At 31.6% G+C, this 16568-nt stretch overlaps 1 protein-coding gene across 1 annotated transcript in view; it reads right to left on the bottom strand.

Annotated features, from left to right (window-relative positions):
* The window catches only part of LOC145327235 (uncharacterized), a 101625-nt gene that overhangs the window by 76369 nt on the left and 8688 nt on the right, over positions 1–16568 (bottom strand). Inside the window, exons 2-3 of the mRNA XM_080170818.1 lie at positions 9407–9462; positions 3119–3185 (exon numbers count right to left, since the gene is read on the bottom strand). Coding sequence (XP_080026944.1) covers positions 3119–3185; positions 9407–9461 — 122 coding nt within the window. The 5' untranslated portion in view covers position 9462. The remainder of the gene's footprint in view (positions 1–3118; positions 3186–9406; positions 9463–16568) is intronic.

Genomic DNA, 16568 nt, shown 5'->3' with positions numbered 1-16568 from the left:
GCAGAATTAGAGCCCCCCACAGGTGCTAGAAATAGAGATAAGCTACTGTGAAAATACGACAAAACCCGTTAATTCGCATTCTTTCGATGATCCCATTTATTAATAGGAGAGCTACTTTAAAAATAGAAATAGTTTGTATAAGCTTTTGTCATCAATTAGTAGAGTTAACGCATGGACATCCATTATAAGAAAGTGTGTCTGGATGATTATAAAACACGGCATGACAAAACATCAATAGTTTTCATCATTAAGGAATAGGTATAATCAAATTTAATGGCTTTATTAAATTTTGTGCACCTAGAGGCACTGTCTTTGAAAAATAACCTAGAGCCATCCCAGGAATTTCAAAAAAATAGGATAGCCTTAAACCATCTCGGGACCTATGTAACCAATCGATTAAAAAACCTCACTACATTAATACTTTAATAGATATAGGTTGCAATGTTGATACCTACGTAATAATATAGAAATTAACTCTGTAAAAGGTCAAGGATAATGTCGAGAAACAAAAAATCCAGTTCTAAAAATTGGAACATTTTTTCTATTAATTTTCGAACATTTTTAGATTTAACTTTTAAAATTTTTTTAGGAGGTTTAATTAAGAGATGTCCCATCAGGACGTTTGTCCTTTAGGAGGTTTGTCGGTGTACATTTTTTGGCCTATTTGTTTATCTCTTTATCTTGTAAGTAAAAGATGATATAAACATAAAATAATAAACAAAAAAAAAACATAAATTGTTTGTTTATGTAATTATCAAAGCCTAGCCAGAGATGTTTTTTATAGACAGTCAGAAACGTGCACGATTTAGACTAAATATATTATTACTTTTTTGTTATACTAGCGGCTTCGCCCCTAGCCTCTAGGGGCTTTGACCCAAGAGGTGATCAAAAAAAGATTTTGGCGAAATTTGTAAAAGGACCAAGAAAATCTTCAGCAAAAAAAAAAAAAAAGGGGGGATAGTTTTTAGGGGGGTTGGGGGTGTCCCACCCCCCAAGAAAATAGCCTAAAACCACCACAGGACCAGTAGGTATATTCCCTGAAGAGTAGAATCCAATCGGTTCAGTGGTTACTGAGATCTTAAGGGACGGACAGACAGACAGACGGACGGACAGACATCATTCTACTTTGTATTATAGATAATCTTAAATTTTAATAATAAGGAAATTTAAAAAAAATATTAATCTAGTGTAGGTATAAAATGTTTAGACTTTTGTTGTGAGAAAATTAATAATTCTGTAGGCTGACTTTACATATTTTATTTATATTTTTCTCTAAAATTGTAGCAACTCTGTCAGTAAGTCATTAAAATTATCCGCGCAGAATACCAGTATAGTTTACGGTATATGTGTAATTCCAAAAACACATCATCAACAACAAGCGGATTCGCTACGTGTTGAGCCACGGTCGCGGGTAACTATATCATTCTCCTAGAGGTACAGATATTCTTGGATGTACAGATAGCCTTAGTGGGTAATTTTCACTCCCGGTACCAAAAACCAAATTTTAAAAAATGTGACACCCTAAATAATAAAATATTTCAAAATCGTAACAAAATTTTGATTTTAAGTGACTTTAACAGGGAAGTGGAGACGGTAGACGGTGAGAAATTCACTTTTATAAAAACCCATATACTTTTGGGTTTATTTTGACAGGCAGAATTAGTTGAGTTATGGTTTACTCACTTTGTATCTATGTACCTATTTTCTTATCCTGTTATTGCTTAATATATTTTAACTATTTAACATTACAATCCAACATTGCTCTCCAATAATTTTTTAACAACTGTATTTTTTGAGGATGTTTTCATCCTTGTTTTGAAAATGTTTCTTTTAGCATTATATTTCTTTTTTCATAAGTACTGAGTGAGAAGAATAATAGTTTCTTATTTCAAGTTATGCTAGACAATTACATTTAAAAAGAATAAATAATTATTCAAGGAACTTTAGTTTTTAGATTTTAAAGTTTTATAAAAAGTTTCAAAATAATTAGGATTTCGCAGCAGTTAAAATTTGGAGACATTGCCGCAGTGCAGTGGCGTGCAAAGAGATTTACAAGGGGTATGCAAAATAGGGGGAAGTGGGGGGGGGGCGTGTTGACACCCATTTTCCACCAATTATGAACATCTACAAATCACCTATACTAAAAATCTCCACTATTTCAAATACTATCGCCTAAACTTTGGATGAAAACCCTATTGATAAACAATCAATTTTTATCATTTATCAGCAGCCGTAGTTGTCCATAGATCTAAAACTTTTTAGCTGACTAAACTTGATGAAAAAGTTAATTAACTTTAAGAAAATGCATTCTTAGGTTAATAAAAAGAAACAAACTGCTGAACTAGGAAAACAACAATAAACAAATATGACAAAACTTTTAATTTTCTTTTTCTTTTTTTTAAGTGAGATAATAGTTATTTCTTTCATCGTATTATAAACCGCTTTCCGCGGATAAAGAATGTACAATTATTAGATTAAAACTAGTTTTTTAGCCCCGAGGCTTTCTACGAATATAGAAATGTACAATCATAAGATTAAAACCAGTTTTTAGCCGGCACCTCGGGGCTAAAAAACTAGTTTTAATCTAATAATTGTACATTTCTATATTCGTAGAAAGCGGTTTATAATACGATGCTAGACTTAGTTTTTTCGTATGGATGAGAACCGGTTCCTATCCACCGGATTTGAATGAATACGCGAAAAAAAATTTCAATTGACAGTTGCTATATCATTTTTTCCTATTAATTTAAAACCATTTTTAACATCATAAGCAAAACATTTTTCCACTCTACCCCAGGATCAAAAAAACCCGCAAAAACATATATCCAAGTTGTTGTAGAGTAATTAATAATAGCATAGTATTATAGACAGCTTTCCGTGGAAATTAAAATGAAAAATAATATGACTTAAACTAGTTTTGTTATCCCCGAGGAACTGAAGGCACAATCTAACATAACTGGTATTACTTATATGATTTTGATTTTAATATTAGTGGCAAATTGTCTGTAATACATGCATTGTCTATACATGATTCTTCAGTAAGGCTGAGAACCGGTTCTAATCCAGTAGATATTAATCGATTTTGAAGCCATGCTGGAATAGCTGTTCTTTAATTTACCTGTGAAAAGGTCGTTGGTAGTGGCAGGTAGCGAAGTAGAATATACTGGCAACATTCAACAGCATCCCTAAAACATATGTATAACTTTAGTTGTACATAAACTCTCAAACAATTAGAATTGGGAAGGCTTGAATAAAGCGAAATATATTTTCTACAAAGTAGTGTGTTCTTACTGTGTAGTTGGCTCTAGCCGCGCGTTTTTTGAGATATAACTTTAAGATAAAATCAATATTTAGTTAAATCATTTGTTGTTTTATAGAGGTGATTCTGTGATTTGTTGGATTACCAGGTTTAGAACTTTAGTGATTTTGATTGATTCATTCATTATTTTGAGTGTTCAAACGTTTCAACCAGCAATTTTAATCTGCAGAAGACATAATTTTGTGTATCATCAAAAAGGATGTACATCAATTTATCGGCCATAGCCTTATCTCTTTAGATCCCTGTTTATTTTTTACCACCCCTGACCAAATACTAACTTTATACGTCAGTCCGTCCCTATGTTGTGTCAGGGAATGTGTAGCAAAATGGGATTACTCTACTGTTTTGAGGCTAGTTAAGGCCAGGGATTTAGAGGGATAAGACCATTGCCGATTAATTTATGTACATCCCCAATGATACACAAAAATACCCCTTCTGTAATTTACAATTAGTGGTTAAAACGATTGGATACTTAACTTAGTAAACCAACCAATCAAAATCAAGAAAAGTCCCCAAAGTTTTTAACCAACGATAAGAAAACGTTTTTTTATAAAACTTTGGGGACTATTGAAATATACAAACCAATATGCACTCCCTCCCTAAGTTAAAACTAATTGTAATAGTTCTATTGTCCTATTAATAAGTTAATTTTGGATCTAAAACAGGGCTTTTGTAAATAAAGTGTATGTGAGTAAGTTATAAAATCTAGAATTTATGCAAATAATAATGAAAAAATGCATTTATTAAGATAAAACATCTTAAGACAAAGATTTAATTTCATGTTGTTAATAAATCTTACACTGTCAATATATGCATCTGCAGAAGCGTAGCTATACTTTAATTAGGCTGTAAGCTAGTTTTTTTTATGTTTTGTGTATTTTTATGAGAACTTTTTAAAAAAGCAATTTTACCCCACTCATTTTAATGATTAGTAGCTTATTTCCTTCAATTTTTAAGACCACTACTAGAACAACAACAAAATATTTCAGTTTTTAAAAGCGAAGCTTTTCTATAATTAGGGTCCGTAAATTTAGGCATGTTAAAATTGTCCTATCGATTTCAAATTTTGCATGGTGATTTCTTTAGTAGTTAGGTACGATATAGAAAGCGTAGCAACTCTATAATCATTACTAAAATGTCCGTACGTCAATTTTAAACATGTTGATTTTTTTACTTTTTTAACAACAAATTTTTATGTGATCTAATCATCGGATTGATCTGATTTTTGGTATATTAATTCGTGGGACAACAAAGTATAATGTAATAAGCGAAGCAACTCTATAATCAAGTTCTAAAATTGTGGGTATGTCCATAAAAATTATCCTGTATCAAGCAGTTTTTCAACAAATTTACTTACAATTTTGCTTTGACTCTTATAAATTTTTATTATGATAATTAAGTTCTAACACTATACAAGTGTTAATGTCCGTTTGTCCTACAGTTTCAGTGCTTCGCTTTTATGGATGTTGTCATCCTTGTTATTTTAAAAAGTATAGTAAAATCAATTAATGTTCTTAAAAACGAAGAAAAAACACACTGTATGTATTTACAATATTGGAAGCTAGTAAAAGTGGCTGACTCAGATTATGACGTCAAAAAAATTAACCAATGAGAGGCCACTATAAATTTTACCATTGGTCAATTACAATGTATACTGGCCTCTCATTGGTTATTTTTGTTGACGTCATAATCTGAGTCAGCCACTTTTAGTCAGCTTCCAATATTGCCTTTAAAAAATTTAAGCATTTACAAACATTTTTATTCATACAGTTTCCAAACAATTGACTATTAATTAAATGTAAAACTGTATCTCTTCACCTTCCTTCACCATAAATAATAGACTTAATATATCTAGATGGCCCATCTGGCTCCAGTTTTCGTCAAACCTTGGAAACTTTTTTAGACAAAAGCCTTTGTTTACTTTTTTTATACGTGATAAGTGCGACATTATTGGCGACGAAATGTTTCGACGATGCAATTTTTAGAAAGCTAACATTAATCTAAGAATTTCATAACTAACTTATTATATGTTTTTCTTATGCTTCACATTTGACGTGTGAAGAAATTGTTACACGAATTTACTCATAAAGGGCTTTATCATAAGTTATGCGACAATTTATAGTTGACTCATAATGCGAATGGAATACAAAAATACGATCTGTAGGTACACCGACAAACCTCCTAATATGACAAACGCCATAATGCGACAAACGTCCTAAACTTCAAAATGCGACAAACGTCCTAATGGGAAAAACCTCCTAATGCAACATTTCTAAAGTAAAACCTCCTAATTTTTTTTCCTCAAGTGAACTCACATTTATTAAGTGTGAGGTAAAGATCAACTTTTTTAATGCAAGGTTGTATCGTGTTCAAAACCATGCTGTTGGGTAGCCAATACAGACTTTGGACAAACTGTTGGACGGATTTTTAAATTTAACCCTGTGGACAAAGTTATTCAAAAAAGAAATTTCGTAAATTTTTTTTACAAGGTTTTATTTAAGAGATGTCGCATTAGGTGGTTTGTCGCGTTAGGACGGTTTTCCTTTAGGAGGTTTGTCGCATTAGGAGGTTTGTCGCATAAGGACGTTTGTCGGTGTACCAATTTGTAAAATGTGTCAACCAATTAGATTCTCCTATTGTCTGATTAAGACAGTATGTCTCTATGTTATCTCTATTACTATAAATGATAAATATATGTTATAGTATGCCAAACAAATAGTAATAAACTACATACATTCTGTCAATAATAATTTATAACGTGAAATAAAGAATAGTTATTTATTATCGCATCGTATTATAGACAGCTTTCCGCGGACATTACAATGAAAAATAGTAAGATTAAAACCAGTTTCGTTAGCCCCGAAAGAAAATTATCTGTAATACAATGATATTGTACATGATTTTTCAGAATGGCTGAGAGCTGGATCTAATCCAGCTGATATTGGTTGGTTTAAAGGGCAAAGTAAATTTATAGAAATTCCTTTTTAATTCTTTATACTTGAAGTAAAATTCCTTTATATTTTTAAAAAGATAATGAAAAAAAAAATAATTATAGAACAATAAAATTCAAAATAATTTTATTCTTGGATTACGTTCAAAATTATACTGTTAATTAAGTTTTTCATTCTTTCAAAGAAGAAAAATTCGAATTTTAATTAATGAAAACATTATGAAATGAATATCTATAATTCTTTTGTTATAAGATATACTATTCTAACATTATCTAAAATTCATTAAATAAAATTAAACAAGGATGACAACATCCATAAAAGCGAAGCTCTGAAACGGTAGGACAAACGGACATTAACACTTGTATAATGTCAGAACTGAATAATCAGAATGCGAATGTATAAGAGTCAAAGCAAAATTGTAAATAAATTTGTTGAAAAACTGCTTTATACAGGATAATGATTATGGACATACTTACATTTTTAGGACTTGATTATAGAGTTGCTTCGCTTATAATATTTTACTTTGTTGTCCCAGGAATCAGTGTACCAAAAATCAGACCAATCGGATAATTAGGTCACATACAAATTTGTTGTTAAAAATGTAAAAAAATCAACATGTTTAAAATGGACGTACGAACATTCTGGTAATGATTATAGAGTTGCTACGCTTTCTAACTCGTACCTAACTATTACAGGAATCACCATGCAAAATTTGAAATCAATAGGACAATTCTAACATGCCTAAATTAACGAAAAAAGCTATTTAAAAAAGTAAAAAAAATCAACATGTTTAAAATGGACGTACGGACATTTTGGTAATGATTATAGAGTTGCTACGCTTTCTAAATCGTACCTAACTACTAAAGGAATCACCATGCAAAATTTGAAATCGATAGGACATTTCTAACATGTCTAAATTAACGAAAAAAGCTATCCGTGACGGACGGACGGACGGACGTACGGACGGACGGACGGACGTACGGACGGACGGACGGACCGACCCTAATTATAGAAAAGCTTCGCTTTTGAAAACTGTTTTTGATTGTTTGATTTAGAACAAATGACGCAGAAAATAAAATCTATTTTGTGTGTTTTGTTTTCTCCGGTGTTCATTATTGCGTTTTAATTAAACTCTCTGTATTTATAGAGTAGCTATGCTACTAGCAGATTCCAACTCATGCGGATGCCTATCTTACAAAAGCTTAGCAATTGTATAAATTTAACAATTATGAAATAGTTATTTATCGTATTATAGACAGCTTTCCGTGGATATTTTGTGATTTTTAATTTTAATAATCATGGAAAATTGACGGTAATTCGATGCTGTTACATGATTTTTCAGTATGATTGAAAACCGGTTTCTATTTCGAAGCCATACTGGATAAGATATTATTTAGTATTGCTTATGAAACCTAAATAGATTTATTTTAACTCATTAATAACATAATCTTAATTTTGTACAGAAAAAAACAACCAAGATGAAATGTAAAAATCTGCCGTCTTGATAGTTTCATCTATTATTAACACAGAAAAAAAGTTTTTACCACTTCACTTAGTAGATGCCAGCTTTTAGGTTCTTAAGCTCCTCTAAAACTTATATGAAAAGGTTGGTCAGTCTTTTTGTGAAAAATATGCATGTTTTTGGTTTATATAAAAATCTATAAAAACACGAAATTTCATTCATGTAAAAAGTTTAATGATATAGGTTAGGTAAGTTTTGTCGGGTTTGTTAAGGCTAATAAGTTGAGAAAGTTAGTCCCCCCCATTCCAGGTTTTAATACCGTATGGGTGCAATTATTACACATTTTGTAGGGTGACAAAGTGTCTCAAAAATCAGCCATGAAACTTCATAAAAATGAGGGATTATCCATCTCTTTTTAGGGATTTTCTTTACCACTTCTCCTCTCATCTCCCTCATTTTTATGACGTCACATGGTTGCATTTTTGAGTCACTTTTTCCCCTACCTCATTTTTTTTCTCAAAAAAAATCTGTATTCATAATTTATACAAATATTGTATTACAAATTTATTGCTGCGATGGATTTGAAAATTATCGTTCTTATTTTTGCTTTTGATATAACTTTTTCTTCTTTAAATATCTATATTTGAGTTGCAATTTTATATAAAAAAAAACAATTTATTCATTTAAAATTATGAAAAAGCTTTTTACGTGAGTCATGCAACATTCTAATAACCAAAGATAAAACCACAGTTTTCCTACTTTATTCAAACAAGGATGACAACATTAATATGTAGTGAAGCTCTTAGATTTGATGGTAAGACCACCAAAAGAAAAATCTGATCATAGCAAACAGTTAGATATAAGAATTGGGGAATAGTCACTTTGTGGAAACGCCCCTTAAGGAGCGATTCGTCGTATTTTTAAAATAGCTTTTGATAGGTTATCTTAGGTTAGGTTAGGTTATATTGGGTTAGGTGATTGCCCTACAGGGTTAGGTAATTGGCCCCGCAGGGCTTAGAAATAGGAGAAAAGCAATTGTGAAAAAAACGAAGAATCGCCCCTTAAGGAGCGTTGCCACGAAAGAGACTATACCCAAAAAAAATTTAGTATAGATACTTAGTGGTCATACGAAAATTTTAGTATTCTTTTTTTGATTAAATCGAATGACCGTCACAGAATCACCAAGTAAATTATATATTTGTTGCTCATTGGTATAGGAGATCTTCTCAATAAATTTATGTCTTCTATTTTGAATAGAAACCTAGTAGTTTGTGTTTCGCCCTAATGGTTTCTTATAGACGGACGGACTTTCGTGATAAAGAGTAGCTGGACTACTAAACTGCAATGTAATACTAACCTATAACAGCTGTGGGGAGCATCAACACCCCCTCCAACTAACGGCCCAAGTAAATTATATTTTTGATGCTTATTGGTATAGGGAATCATCTCAAATAAATTCTTGAGAAGTATTCGTTTCCTCCTAACATGTTTATACAGACGGACTGACATTTCTAGTTAAAGAGTAGCTGCACTACTAAAATGGTATGAAATACAGGGTGCTGCCACTTTTACCACTAGCAAAAATACAACCACTGTGTTTTTGTCAATTTCGTTTTTAACTGTATTTTTGACAATAATTTTTTATCCACTGTCAAAATTACACTAACTACTAACCTATAACAGCTGTGGGGAGCATCAACACCCCCTCCAACAAGAATACAATATCCATCCTAAAAAATAACAAATTAAAAGTTATTTAAAGATAAAAAAAATAACACAAGTAGCGCCGAAATAATTTATAAGTATTTCAAGAATGATGATATAATAGATGAATAATATATTATAAATTAAAAAAAAAAATTTAATAGTTATTTCTCGCATCGTATTATAAACAGCTTTCCGCGGATTTAAAATGTACAATTATAAGATTAAAGGTGCCGAAGGTTTATGAAAACCTTATGTAAATATATTTTTAAAAATTAAAGATTAAATGGATGCATCGTCAATAGGAAATTTTTAATTAAAAATTATTGTAATAAAAACCATTCACGTTTTCTGAACACTAATTAAGAGTAAAATATTAATTTAACTAGAATTTGGAACTCAGGGATCTTAAGGGATAAGACAATGGCCAATAAATTAATGTACATCCCAAATGATAATAAACAAAATTACTCCTTCTGAAGCCTAAGAATAGTGGTTGAAACGTTTGAACACTCAACTTGGTAAACCAATCAATCAAAATTAACTAAAGTACCCAAGTGATTAAACCAACGAATTAAAAAGGTTATATATAAAACTTTGGGGACTAGTGCAATTGTCCTTTCTCTCTCATTTGCAGAGAGGGAGGGGACATTGTGCTTTTTATAACACTAGTCCCCGAATTTTTATAATAACGCTTCTGATTCGTCGGCTTAACAATTATGGGGACTTTTATTGAATTTTGGTTGGTTGGTTCATTTTGTTGCATGTCTATACGTTTTAACCCTTACAGATCGGGGGGGGGGTCATATTGACCCCCCCCTCTAGTTTTTTCAATGTCATTTTTTTTGTAGGTAAGATGGAGAGCTGTGACTTCATGACTTTTTAAGTTTAGTAATTATGCGTCGGCAAGAGTTGATTTTATTAGGATATCTGGTCTGTGTCGGTCGTGGTGTCCGGTCAAAGTCGGTTGGGTAGCACCAAAATTTTTAAAAATTCTAAATACTTTTGTGTATAAGGTAGAAACCTATATTTTTTTTAGTGAATACTAAGATATCAATGACCTTATGAGAAAAGTGGTGTTATGACCGTTTGACCGCACCCTGACCGACTTTATGACCGATTTTTGTCCGGCTTTTACTACAGACATATATCCTGAATATCATGGCTTCTATTGCAGCTAGAGACCTAAAATTTTTTTTGGTAAATTCTTGAGGAACAATAAACAGATAAAAATATTGATTGGCGCCGCCAACCGCCGTTTTACCGCCGTAACCGCCGAAAATGGCGGTTTCCGTTATTTGCCGTTTTTCGGCGATGATCAGAAAAAGTAATTTTTTTGTTATGAAAAATAAAAGTTCGTCCTAAAATTTGGTCATCCTAGCTGCAAAATTGGCCGCTCTACAGCTGTTTTAAAATTTAGCGGCTGGCCGCTAAAAAGCGGCTAAGGAGCGGCCTGGCCGCTATGACTAGAAAAAGTAATTTTCTCTAAAAATACACATGAACCACCAGAAAAAAATTTTACGTCTTTATCTGTAACAGAAGCTGAGATAGAGGGGGGGGTCAATATGACCCCCCCCCCGATCTATTAAGGTGGGAATTGGGGCCCGATCTGTAAGGGTTAAGTTCTAATTGTAATCTAAAAAAGGGGTAAACTTGTGCATCGTCATTGGGGATGTATATAAACTTATCAGCCCATTGTCTTATCCCTGTCTTATTTGACTTATTTTTACAAAAGTGGTTAGAAATGACATATCCTCGACATTATGACTAACATTAAGCAAAATGCTTTAATACTAGAATCCTTATTAAAAAAGTTGGGTATAGTTCCTTTTGTGGCAACGCCCCAACGTAAGGGGCTTTTCTTCGTATTTTCACAGTAGCTTTTCTCCTATTTCTAGCCCCTGCGGGCCAATTGCCTAACCCTGCGGGGCAATCAGCTAACACAATATAACCTAACCTAACCTTTAAATAACCTATCAAAAGACATTTTGAAAATACGACAAATCGCCCCTTAAGGGGCGTTGCCACGAAAGGGCCCATACCCAAAAAGTCCATTAAAGAACCATGTAAAGCGTCAATACAATAAATATGTATCGGAAAGATAACTGAACATTTTCTATAGAATAAGTTCTAAAAATATGACAAAACCAAATCTATCTAAATTCTAAGAAAATATATTTTTTTTATATAAATAAAATACGCTTTTAATAAGCGTAGATGCTCTTCAATTAGGATATATCAATTATCTGTATGTCCGTTCGTCCGGTCTGGGGAGAAACTCGCTCAAAAATGAGACACATGACGTTATAAAAATGAGGGAGATGAGAGGAGAAGTGGGGAAGAAAACCCCTAAAAAGAAGTTAAATAATGATACTCCCTCATTTTTAAGACGTTGCGTGGCTGATTTTTGATGGACTCTCTCCTCGTACGTCCGTGATTAAACCAAATATAAACTTGTATATTATTTCATTGAGTTTAAGGCATAAATTGCTTTTAGAAACATAATTAGCTATTTATCATGTTTAATTTATTTATAATTTTTTCTTGTAAGATGAATAAATCATTTATTGATACAACCTATAAAATATACTTCTACAAGTTACTTATGGAAATTAATGTCCTAGTTGAAAGTAAATAAAAACTGACTACAAAAGAAATCTACTGAAAGTGTATTGTCTGCTGAATTTGCAATATTCTACTATTTTTTAAAACAATCGTAGCATCTTTAAAATTTTTAAACATCTGCTTCCCAGCAATTTTTTTTATTTCAGTTTCAAATTTTACTTGGCATACCTATAGAAACATGTTATGAAAATCTCGATTGTGGATTAAAGTTATCCTTGATCTTAAAAGCGAAGCTTTTCTATAATTAGGGTTGGACTTTCTTTATGAATAATGATTCCCAGGACAACAAGGCACAATATTATAAGCGAGTCATCTCTATAATCAAATCCTAATAATGAAAGTGTATTCTTTAAATTTATCCTGTATTTATGCAATTTTGCGTAACATTTATGTAAAATTTTGTTAAGAAGACATACAAATTAATGTTTTGCTAATTAAGTCCTGACACTCTACAAGGGTTATTGTTCGTTTGTCCTTATCTTCTGATTGTAGGGCTTCGCTTTTATGGATGTTGTCATCCTTGTTATCTCTAGAAAAAAAACATATTCTTTCTTAAATTTTGATTATATTGTGTAGTGCATTTCTGTGCATGCGCCAATACAAATCCTTTTTAGTTTTTGATTGATGAGTTGATAACTTAATCAATACATTTTATAATATAATGGAAAACGCAGAAAATTGTCTGTTGCAAAAAATGAGAATTATGTTCTGCAAATCCAACCAAAATTTATCTATAAAATATAGTCCTTAATAAAATTTTTATATTTGGAAACGTATTTTCACAGTAGCATTTGATTGGTTATTTTAGGTTAGGCCAGATTTAATGTTAATTGTTGTCCCGCAGCGTTAGAGAACCCCGCAGGGGCTAGAAATAGGAGCTACTGTTAAATACGAAGAAACCCGCTACTTCGTTTTCTTTCCACGATCCTTAAATTTATTGGTTTGTTGATTTTCTCCATTATATAAGCATAAACTAGATGAATTTTATAAACATTTTCGCAAAAAAAATATTTGATTTGATTTTTTGCATGAACCCCACATGCAAAGTTCCTGTGTAAACAGAGAGAAAATTGGCAGCTAAATAGTTTGTGGCTAATTGTATACATTAAAAATTATGTAACCAGCATTTGGTAATTAAATACATTGGGGCACACGTTAATTAAAGGCACTCGCACCAGAGACAGAGGGAAAATTGGGTTGTTTATTACACTTGGCCCCGAAGTTTTATAATAACGTTTTCTTATTCGTTGGCTTAACGACATTGGGGACTTTTAGTGAATTTTGATTGGCTAATTAATTAAGTTGAGTGTTTAAACGTTTCAACCACTAATTTTAATTTACATCAACATAAGGGATATACATTAATTTATCGGCCATTGTCTTATCCCTTTAGATCCCTGCACTCACACGCGTGTATATATTTCATAATTAGCTACCAGAAGACCTGTGGCATCTACTAATGTGTCAGGTTTTAGTTTAGACCAATCCATATCATACTAAAGATGTTAAAATTGGTAGATGTGAGAGTTCCAGATAGGTCTACAACATGTAGGAAGGAGACATTGGACTGTAAATTACACTAGTACCCAAAGTTTTAAAACCTTTTTTTCTTATTCGTTGGCTTAAATTACGTGGTTACTTTTATTTAATTTTAATTGTTTGGATCCAATTGTAGTGTCAATCTTTGATTATGAAGGGGTAATTTTATTTATCATCATTGAGGATGAACACAGGAAGTAAGGGAGGGGACAATGGATAGAATATTTAATTTTTAGGAGACTCAGGGTACAGGCTTAAAGGGAACATGCAAAAATTTAGCAGGTTCTGACTAAGTTTGGGTACTAGCGCAGTGTTAGTTTTGAATATAGCAGACGAGTATCAATTTGTTATGATATGGCTGGTTTAAAAAAAATTCTCCAAAAATGATCATTTCATAGATAAAACATTATTGTGATATTTGTGTAATATACATTCTAAGAACCCTAATCTAACAACCTAAATTTAATTCTTGTGTATAGTGGCATTTAAAATCTAGAAATATGGGTTGAACAAGTTTCAAAGAGATTTTTCTAGTTATTAATTACAGTCATGGTTATGTCAGTCTGATATACTGGTAATCTAATTTTCAAATGATTGCATATTTTCTTGGAGCTTTTTTCCTATTTTATAGTTTTCTAAATTTAATTAACACATCCTTTACAATTTCCTCTAAATTTTCTGGATTAATCTGGATTTCATGGCCTTTATTTGAAAACTCTTAAATTGAATTAATATCCCATTGTCCCCTCCCTTCCTCCCTGGGATGAACATAAATTTATCTTTCATTGTCTTATCCCTTATATCCTTGCAGTGCTATACAAATAAAAGTTTCAAACATCAAAGTAAAACTAGATGAAGAAAAAACCTGAAAACTTAATCAATTAAAATAAAGAGAAAGAACTTAAAATAGAAGCGTTACATCATATCTGTAATGGATTTATGATTAGTTGGATCTTACACCAGATTATCATTTACTTGTGGCTGGCTAAAACTACGAAACCCCCCATCCATCACCCTTACCCCATCCCCTCCCCCAAGGATTAACAAACTGACCAATAAATTATATACATGTTAGCAACCTAAATTTTTCCTCTGCTATAATATCCACGTATATTCTTTATCCATTATATCTGTACAGTGTACACTATATAGCAGAGATTAAAAGTAATAATTTTAAAATTACTACTTTAATATTGAATGATATTATATCAAGAAATTGCAATAAAATAATGACCTCACACATAGAAGCGGTCATGAATTACATTAATGGATGTAAAATATACGTGGATATTATGACGGGGGGAAATTGACGTTAATTTAGTTTGCTAACATGGGCAATATAACTTAATGGTCAGTTCGTTTTTCTAGGAGGAGAGAAGGGTATGGAGTAGGCGTTATTTTAGCCAGCTAGAAGTTTCACATTATTAGAGTACACAATAATTTGGTATAAGATCCAAGTAATAATAAACCCATTAACAAATTATACATATGGAAACCTATTATCATAAATATTATCTGAAAAATTCAATGAAAATCTGTCCCCAATTTGCTTGAATGGGGGATGTCTGATCTGATAAGGACAGATCTACATTTTTTTACTTGATCCTAAAATAATGTGCTAAAATGCCCTTATACAATATACATAGTTTACATATAGTTATAGTTATAGAGCAGCTTTAGTATTAAAAGAAAACTCTTTTTGCCTCGTAAAAATAAAGAATAAAGATATGAAGAAGTTATTGGATTTTCTCACAACTACATATTGGCCTAGGCCCTCTCATATATCTTTATATCATCAGTAAGAAAGGTTTAGGTAAATGTGTAAAATCTATCGATTTTTATGGAAAATTAGTAGGTTCTAAAATAAAGGATTATTAATTGCGCCTATTGCTGCTAAGTTGAGCGCGTGATTTTAATAGTAATAAAAAGGCATAATAACATAATCATAAAGAGAATAGTAGATTCCGCAAAATTCCGTCAAGTTGTGAGTAAGATTCCAGTCAAATGCGCTTATTAAGTCAAGCTGTTTTTTCGAACACAGTAAAAGTGTCGGACTGATTATGACGTAAAAAAAATAGCCAATGAGAGGCCACTATAAATTTTACCATTGGTCAATAATGGGCTCTCATTGGCTAATTTTTTTTACGTCATAATCAGTCCGACACTTTTACTATGTTCGTTTTTTCAATATTCGTTTAATCATACTATGCGTTTGGCCAACATTAAGAACAGTTAGACTTAATAAGCGCATTTGGCTGGAAGCTTGCTCACAATTTTATGGTATATTGCGAAAGCTATTATTCCCTTTTATATCAAATTTATGTTTACCTTTAACCCTTAATATTAACCAAATCCTTTTCAAGCCTTCTACCATTTATTCCCACTTTATGAAAAGTTTGTACTCTTAACCCTATGGCTTTAGTCAGAAAAGATGTAACCAGACGTTGCAAAAAAAGTAACAAGGATGACATTTCTAAAAGTGAAACAGCAAAAAAGACTGCTTTCTCATATGGAAAAATTTTCTATTAATGCTTCTTAGCCATACTGAAAAATCATGTTAATGATTGTATTAAAGACAATTTTTCATGGATACTGAAATGAAAATCAAGAAAATAATACCAGTTTTGTTAGCCAGGAACTTCAAACCTGGTTTTGATCTTTCAATTTCTAATTTTAAATCCGCGGAAAGCTGTCCATAATACGAAGTCATAAATAACTATTATAGAATTTTTTTCTAACTATTTTACGAATAAAAACAACTTTAATAAACGTATTACCTATAAATAGACCACCTAAAATATGGATTGAATAAACCCTAAGAAAGATTGCACAAATTTTTTAATGGCATCAAATTTTTTATTAAAATCCACAGAAACTATTGTCTAGTATGTTTCAAATCAATGTAAACTATAGAATAGCTTTACTCCTTGCAGGTAATATTTAGCGGTTGCTGCAGCTTATATTACAG

This window comes from Acartia tonsa, chromosome 8 (assembly GCF_053477335.1).
Source record: "Acartia tonsa isolate MP-2025a chromosome 8, ASM5347733v1, whole genome shotgun sequence".
NCBI classification, from domain to species: domain Eukaryota; kingdom Metazoa; phylum Arthropoda; class Copepoda; order Calanoida; family Acartiidae; genus Acartia; species Acartia tonsa.
Note: the sequence above shows the minus strand (reverse complement) of the source record. Positions and strands in the feature narration are given on the sequence as shown.